General features: G+C 46.7%; 1 protein-coding gene across 1 annotated transcript; it reads left to right on the top strand.

Annotated features, from left to right (window-relative positions):
• Positions 1 to 4252: 4252 nt before the first annotated feature.
• LOC106819645 (suppressor protein SRP40-like) lies at positions 4253 to 5179 on the top strand. Its single transcript, XM_014824248.1, has 2 exons — positions 4253 to 4440; positions 4889 to 5179. The coding sequence occupies exons 1-2, from the start codon at positions 4324 to 4326 to the stop codon at positions 5159 to 5161; spliced, it is 390 nt and encodes a 129-aa protein (XP_014679734.1). The 5' UTR covers positions 4253 to 4323; the 3' UTR covers positions 5162 to 5179.
• Positions 5180 to 7808: the final 2629 nt, after the last annotated feature.

Genomic DNA, 7808 nt, shown 5'->3' with positions numbered 1-7808 from the left:
GGGCACAACCGTTACATACTTGGCTGGGTATGTCAGCGGTACATTTACTACTGTTCTTACTACACAGTATTTTATTATTAATTAGTTTATTATTGCTACTGCTTCCTTAGTTTCCGCCATTGTAAGCGGTCATTTTTTTTGGCAAATATTACTGTTCCTAAAGCCCAAAGGGAATTTTCTACATTCCCCTAATCACTGCTGACGGCTACATCTTCTAGCTACCTATGCTAACCCCTTCATTCATCACATTACCGTTCACCGTTTCACATTTACCGTAACGTATCACATTACGAACATCACATTACCGTTCCTCTTTCATACGCGGATTTTTTTTTCACCCTATTTAGTAGAGCAGTAAGGGAAGCTGCCAGTGACAATGGGTCATTGTACTTTCCTGGCGTGGGGGTAAATGCTTTAAGCCAAAACGCTAATACACTCCGCGAACGCATTTAATACGCAGCTCACACACCCAAGCCTGAGCGTTAGGTTATAAACCGGCCAGAGACATCAACACAAACATAATCTTACATCCCACACCAGCTGGCAAGGAGACGGATTTATCGCCCGGACACACAAAAAGCTGTTTAAAATGAGTTCCACACGCAATAGATACACACGTAGATAGGCGCAGCTCTCGGTTACAACCTACACATGCGTGGCCGCATCCCTGCCCATAGTACGGCATCAACTTTTCAACGAATTAAAACAGCTTAGACACGGACACCTTAGCCGCATCACAAAACAGTAGTTTGGGTTAGCTGTCGGCGAAGAATACACATTACACATTAAGCAACCGTTGTTTTACACAGGCTACTAACCAGCTGCTTCTACACTGACCCACACACACATTTAGCGTCATCCATACGTCTGTCGTGCGGGTTAGCTGGCCCAACACATAATATCTTGATACACACATAGCGGGCCCGACACTTGCCCGGGGGTATCGGCTCAGGATGTCGGCCAGTCAAAATACACCATTTAGCCTAAAGTTATTTCTACACACGCTGCTTAAATAGTATTAATTACGGTAAAACGATCAACAGCATACGTCATACGTCATTTACCTCATGCCACCTACGGAAGCACCACGTGCCTGGATGGGCGGAAGGAGGGCCGTAAACACATCTCCACTCAGTACTCGCCATTGGTCATCTACTCTATCCCACTCCACAAACTGGACCACAGGACAATAATTCTACCCCTCTTACTATCCCCCTGTGTCAGCCAGTGATTAGTGAGAAACATATTAGGCGTAGAGGGTTTCACGCGGCTCCGTTTGACGAAGGGAGGTATAAGAGAGCTCGCACAGAAGAAACGCAGGCTCTCTGTACTCACCCCTCGTTGTTGTTACTTGTATGTGCGCATTCTGAAAAACTCTAGTCTTACCCTGTTGCTGATTTTGTTACTGATTTGTAAGTACTCAATAGTGAAACCGGCACGTTTGTAATCCACATCAGCTACTCGCATTTTATTTATCGCATTTCGTAAATTTTTAGCCAAGCAATTACACGGGCGCATATATAGCAGTCACCTATAGCGCACAGTTGTCTGCGCAACAGACAGTTACCCAGCGACTACAATTATACAACTCAACAAAGGATTTATTCCAGCCACACTCCAGCCTGCTTACGTAGTTAAGTGACCACGCAAGTACATGCGTTTTAGGAAATAATATAGCGGCCACCCTAAGCTATTTGCAGCCTAATATGTGGCAAAATGATACAATAATGTCACAATAATATATATATACATACACTCTCTCTCTTTCTCAATCTCTCTCTCACACACACACACGCGCGCACGCTCACCGGGACTACATAATTCTATGGGACGCTAGTGTCCAGAAGACACGTTCCGGGTTGTCTAGACGACAGCATGTCATGACGCCCGCACACCGCGGCGAGGAGACGAAGGTGGAACAATGACCGCTTCTCCTCGGCAGAAGATGTCGCGGGGGTCATCGCCTCGCCTGTGAGGCCGAGTGCGACCTTCACTTCGCCTGCCGATCCCCAACGCGCTTTGGTCCCACCTCTCCCTCTCTGTGCGCGACTGGCTGTCGGTGTGTGTGGTGTGTGTGTGCGTGTGTGTGCGTGCGCGTGCTCCCGTTGAGGACGAGTGGTCTGGATGGTGTATGTTATGAATGTGAGTATGGTATTGTTAGTATAACACTATATATTATATAACTGTTTCTACATACAAATTTCATTAGTCATTAAAACAACAGTGAGTTTCGAAATCTTACTAGTAAAATATCGATGACATTCGAATGTGCCCCACGAACTGAGCTGTAATTGGACAACTCCATTCACAAGCACGCCCATACACAGTGAGTGCCTACAGTATGTGCGCAGTCAAGGAAACACACCAAGTCAATCAGCCTCTTTGATTGTTTTGCCGATCAACAATTTGCAACAATACCCCACATATATTGTTTCCCAGATTTCTACGACGGCCGAGGATATTTACCCTGATACTAGAGAGGAATTCATGAAATAAAAAAATAAATTCCAATTAAAAGGAATTACATCGCTGCTTTATTAAATAGTTTAGCTGGCCACATTTACTGTTTAACAGCTGTAATCTTTGTATCGCGATCTAGATCATTGCATATCTAGAATGCGATCATACCTTGTGGCCGCTGCTGTTCGACAGCCTATGTATCGCTAAATCGTTTACCACCCCTCAATAATTTTATATTGGCATTCTAACAGCATGGCTTTTTGAAATCAGTTTGAATGTGTGTGTTTGTGAATTTTTGTTGTTATTGAACACGCATGAACATTTGTTTTCTTATAATTTTAACCTAATGTAATGTGTTGATGAGTGCAGTGTGGGGCGTGGGAGAGCTGCAGTGTGCGGAGCATGGGAGAGTGCAGTGCCGGCTCCGGGCGTGGCAGAAGGTGCAGTGTGATGCGTGGCAGAGTGCAGTGTGCGGGCGTTGCAGAGTGCAGTTACAGGGCGTGGTCCCAGAGAGCATGTGTTGTCGGCGTGGCAGAGGTGCAGTGTTGTCACACGCCGGGTGGGCAGGAGCTGCCCAGTGTGCAGAGCGTGGCAGGAATGCAGTGTGGAGCGTGGCAGAGGTGCATGTGCTGCCCTGGGCGTGGCAAGAGTTGGCAGGTGTGGGCGCGTGTGAAAAGAGGTGCAGTGTGTGGGCGCTGGCAGAGTGCCAGTGTGGGCGTGGCGGAGAGCAGTGCGGGGCGTGGTCGAGTGCCAGTGTGTGTTGGGGAGGGGCCATTGAGCTACGTAGCAACGTGTCGTTGGCGCAGTGAGCCTGCAAGTGGAGTGGGTGTCGTCACGCGAGTGAGGTCAGTGGTGGGTGCTCGATACCGAGCTTGAGGTTGCAAGTGTGTGTCGTCACGCAAGTGAGGTGCAAGTGGTGTGTGTCGTCACGCGAGTGAGGTGCAAGGTGCGTGTGCTGTTTCGCTCACGCGAGTGCAGGCAAGTGTTGGTGTGTGTCGTCACGGCGCAGTGAGGTGCCAAGTGGTGGGTTGTCGTTCACACGAGTACGAGTGAGGTGCAAGGTGGGTGTCGTCACACGAGTGAGGTGCAAGTGGTGGGTGTCGTCACGCGAGTAAGGTGCAAGTGGTGGGTGTCGTCACGCGAGTGAGGTGCGTGGCAGAGTGCAGTGGAGGGTGGGGGGCATTGAGCTACGTTGTAGGAGGGGCGTGGATGTAGTATTGGGCACCGTGGGCCCAGCAGCGCCATGGCGGGGTCGGGAAGGGGCACTCACTGTTGGGGTGGAGCTGTGGTGTGCGTGTGTGTGTAGGGGGGGGGCACATGGGGGAGGGGAGTTGTTCTCTAATCCAATTCTTCTAATTAAACGTCGTATTCACCATTCACGGAATTTTCCCGGTACGTAACCTTTGCGATGGGTGAGGGAATAATGCGTGTCATGTGACAGCAATAGGGTGATAGTTTCGCTCCTGCACATGAGGCGCGTTTGGACGAACAACAGTCTTGCCTTTTCATGCTGTCAGATATTGCATGGCAGATGCTTGCTTACTTGTGTGCGTTTTTAAATGTACATTGTGAACCTCCATATCTGAATGTGAGGGTTTCCACTGTACAGCAATAACCATTGTTAAGTAATTGCACTGCAGTGGCGTCAGGTTGAATGTAGCGTAACGTGTGACAAATACAGATTTCCACCGGCGATTCGTGTCGGTGGTATTGGTGCTGTCCGCATCCGAGGCTTGGTTCTCGCCGCCCCCGCGTGTACGGCGCGGCTAACCTGCGACAGTTGAACACCTAACACCTGGCAGCGGCTAACGTTCTCGTGCTTTCTCGCCGTCTAGAATCCGTGACTGCGGCGATGAGGTACTCATGGACATATCCGAGATGCTTTTTAATGAGCTTGCGTTGCTGAGGCTGATGAGAGACTTGGAGGAGCCGACATCAGGTTCCTTGACCCCCCGCGGCGGTCAGGTCCCCATTAAACAGGTGAAGCATGGGAAGATGGGTTAGCATTCTAATTTTATGCCCATTAAGAGTCACAGTGTTTTCCCGTTTCATCTGAAGGCTCAACAAAAAAGTGTCTTGATCTCTAAGAATTTAAAAAAATAATTTGTCATAATTAATGATGCGCAGAGAAGGGTATGAACTGAAGGAAACACATGTACCTGGTTATGGCACTCGTAACCTTTCGAAGTGGTGCAAGTTCAAGCAATACAGACTCGGCTATGCGTCAGAAATATGAAATCATCTCATTGTTGGCTAAAACAAGTCCGGTGGGCAAAATTCACAGTTACTATTGAGCATGGCGAGTAATCGCTGCCGACAAAAATATCAACGAAGGGGTTGTCCGACGATTTTACATCGTAATATTTCCTCTCTGCGGGTATTCATGTGGTAACTTCCTTCGCTCAATTATAATGTATCGCTGCTGCAGGAGGATGACATGGAAAGGCACAAGCGGCTTCCCAGCTCGTCATCCTCCTCGGACTATGTGCGGTATGAGGAGAGTTCGTCAGCGGCTGAGAGTAGCAGCAGCGGCAGCAGCAGCAGTGAGGAGAACGGGGGTGCAGAGTACGTGCTCAAGGAGGGCATACCTGAGGAGGAGGACAAGGATAAAGACCACTGCAGCGAGAAGCAGGAGGAAGACGACGACGACGTCAATGAGAATGAGGAGATGGAGAATCTAGGCAGGGTATGGCACATGTGATGTTCAGTTATTGGGTCAGCTATGTTTAGTTATTATATTAGTTGTGTTTGAGTTATTATATCAGCTATATTTAGTGATTATATCAATTTTGTTTAGTTATTAGGGCAAGGTCAGATGCAGTTAATAGAATGGCAAAAGTGTCTGTCAGTTCATTTATGTTTAGGCCTGGTATGACAGACCAAATGTGAAACCATTCGGTTTCATTTCAGGCCTACTGTATATAATAGGCCATTATGGAAAGAATAAATTAATCCTCACAGGGAGTGTAAAACTGATTTCTGGGCTCGAGTCGTGTGCAAGTTTGAGAGAGGAGGATGGATTTCTGTACAATGTAAATGAGCACAGTGCCATCATTTGGTCTCACTGTCAAAACTCAGCCTATCTAAATACCTTAAATGAAAAATGTACAATCTAGGAGCCCGTTGTCAGAAACAAACTTAGTCTTAACATTAGTCTTAACATTAACTTCGACTTGTAAACCGTTGACAGAAATATTGTAAAGTTACGAGAACGAAAAATCCTTGTAAATTTCTTTGTAATTAACATTAATTAACATGGACTTTACGGGTTTTCTGACAGCAGGCCCAATCATTGTTATGCCAGCTGGTACCTGTCTTCACATCTGTTGCATTTAAGTAGGGTCGTGTATGTTGTTGCATAACAACTCTACTTTTTGGGTCCAGCGAACCATTTGTGTAGAAGAGAAAGAATAGAAAGAGTGTTGTGTGAGTGTTCTGTGACATGTTAGTCTTACTATACATACATTTGGTGTTATAGTCCATGAGCCGGTAGGGTTGGTCGGTACCATCCGGGGGGAATAATGCTCATTGTGATTTTTGGCAAGGTATACAATCCTAAAGTTAGAAAATATGTGATAGCATTGCATCGGTGGTAGCTTTTTGTGTGTTATCACCCTGTTTATATATGCCAGGGATACTGTCAGGGTTACGGACAATTCTCAAACGGTATCTCTTAGTCAGGTCCCTTAGCTTCATGATCGAAATCTAGATACATATATAAACACATGTCTTAGCTATAATCCCCGTGAATTTTGACTTTATTGAATAACGAATAGTTTAATTAATTTATTAAAAATAATAGCACGGTATCGCTTATAGGATAATATATATGACCCGTAGGATAGTGTACTAACTCTAATGTCTCCGCGAACGATTTGGAGTTACACGTCTAAATTCTTAGATACATATAAACACATCGTCTTAGCTATGGTCTCTTCGTAATTTTTGAGGTTTATTAAAGCACGAATAGTTTAATTAATTAAACCAAAAAATACGTCACTGCGGAAATCGGCTCATAGGACCTAATATATACGTACGTGCGGCTATGGCCTGTAGGATAGTGTACTAACTCTAATATCTCACGAACGATTTGAGTTACATTTTCAAAAATTCTAGATACATATAAACACATGTCTTAGCTATGGTCTCTGTGATTTATTGACGCACGATTAATCAATATATTAGCAAATATATGCGCGTGGAAGGGAATTACAGATGATTAAATGTTCGAACCACCCAACTCCGAACCCCCCTAGTGTTTATAGTGGTAGTGGGGTAGTGGTAGTGCTTATAGTGGTGGTGCTAGTGGGGTAGTGGTGTGGTGGTGGTGGTAGTGTTAATTAGTTTTTGGGTTGGTGTGCCCGTGGTTATAGTGGTGGTAGTAGTGACTCCTGATTATAGTGGTGGTGGTGGTGGTAGTGATTATAGTGGTGGTGGTAGTGGTTATAGTTGAGGTGGTGTGGTTATAGCGGTGGTGGTAGTGGTTATAGTTTGAGGGTGGTGTGGTGGTAGTCGACATGGTGGTGGTGTGGTGGTGGTAGTGGTTATAGTCGGTAGTGGTCGGTAAGTGGTGTGCGCTGGTGGTCGGTTATAGTGGTTATAGTTTGAGGTGTTGGTGGTGGTGCGTGCGTAGTGAGTTATATGGTGCGTTGGTGTGGTGCGTGGTGGTTGGCTGGTTATGGTTATAAGTGGTGGTGGTGTGGTTATAGCAGTAGTGGCTTATAGGGTGGTGTGGTGTGGGTGTAGTGTTTATAGTGGTGTGCGGGTGTGGTGTGTTGAGTGGTCGGTACGTGGTTATAGTGATGGTGGTAGTGGTTATAGCGGTAGTGGTATAGTGGTGGTGTGGTGGTGGTGGTAGTGTTTATAGTGGTAGTGGGGTAGTGGTGTGGTGGTGGTGGTAGTGGTTATAGTGGTGGGTGGTAGTGGTTATTAGCGGTAGTGGTTATAGTGGTGGTGTGGTGGTGGTGGTAGTGTTTATAGTGGTAGTGGGTGTGGTGTCGGTGGTTCGGTGTAGTGGTTATAGTTGTAGTGGGCCGCGTAGTGGTGGTGTGGTGGTGGTGGTGGTAGTGGTTATAGTTGAGGTAGTGTGGTCGTAGTGGTTATAGTGGTAGTGGGGTAGTGGTGTGGTGGTGGTGGTAGTGTTTATAGTGGTGGTGGTGTGGTGCGTGGCTAGTTGCGTTATACGGTGGTGGTTATAAGTGGGTGTGTGGTGTGGTCGCTAGGTGCGTTATAGTGGTGGTGCGTGTGGGTGTGGTGGTGGTAGTGGTTATAGCGGTAGTGGTTATAGTGGTGGTGTGGTGGTGGTGGTAGTGGTTATAGTTGAGGTGGTGTGGTCGTAGTGGTTATAG

The sequence above is a fragment of the Priapulus caudatus genome, unplaced genomic scaffold (genome assembly GCF_000485595.1).
Source record: "Priapulus caudatus unplaced genomic scaffold, Priapulus_caudatus-5.0.1 Scaffold3897, whole genome shotgun sequence".
Taxonomy (NCBI): domain Eukaryota; kingdom Metazoa; phylum Priapulida; class Priapulimorpha; order Priapulimorphida; family Priapulidae; genus Priapulus; species Priapulus caudatus.
The sequence above is the reverse complement of the archived record's forward strand: the minus strand, read 5'-3'. Positions and strand labels throughout refer to the sequence as shown.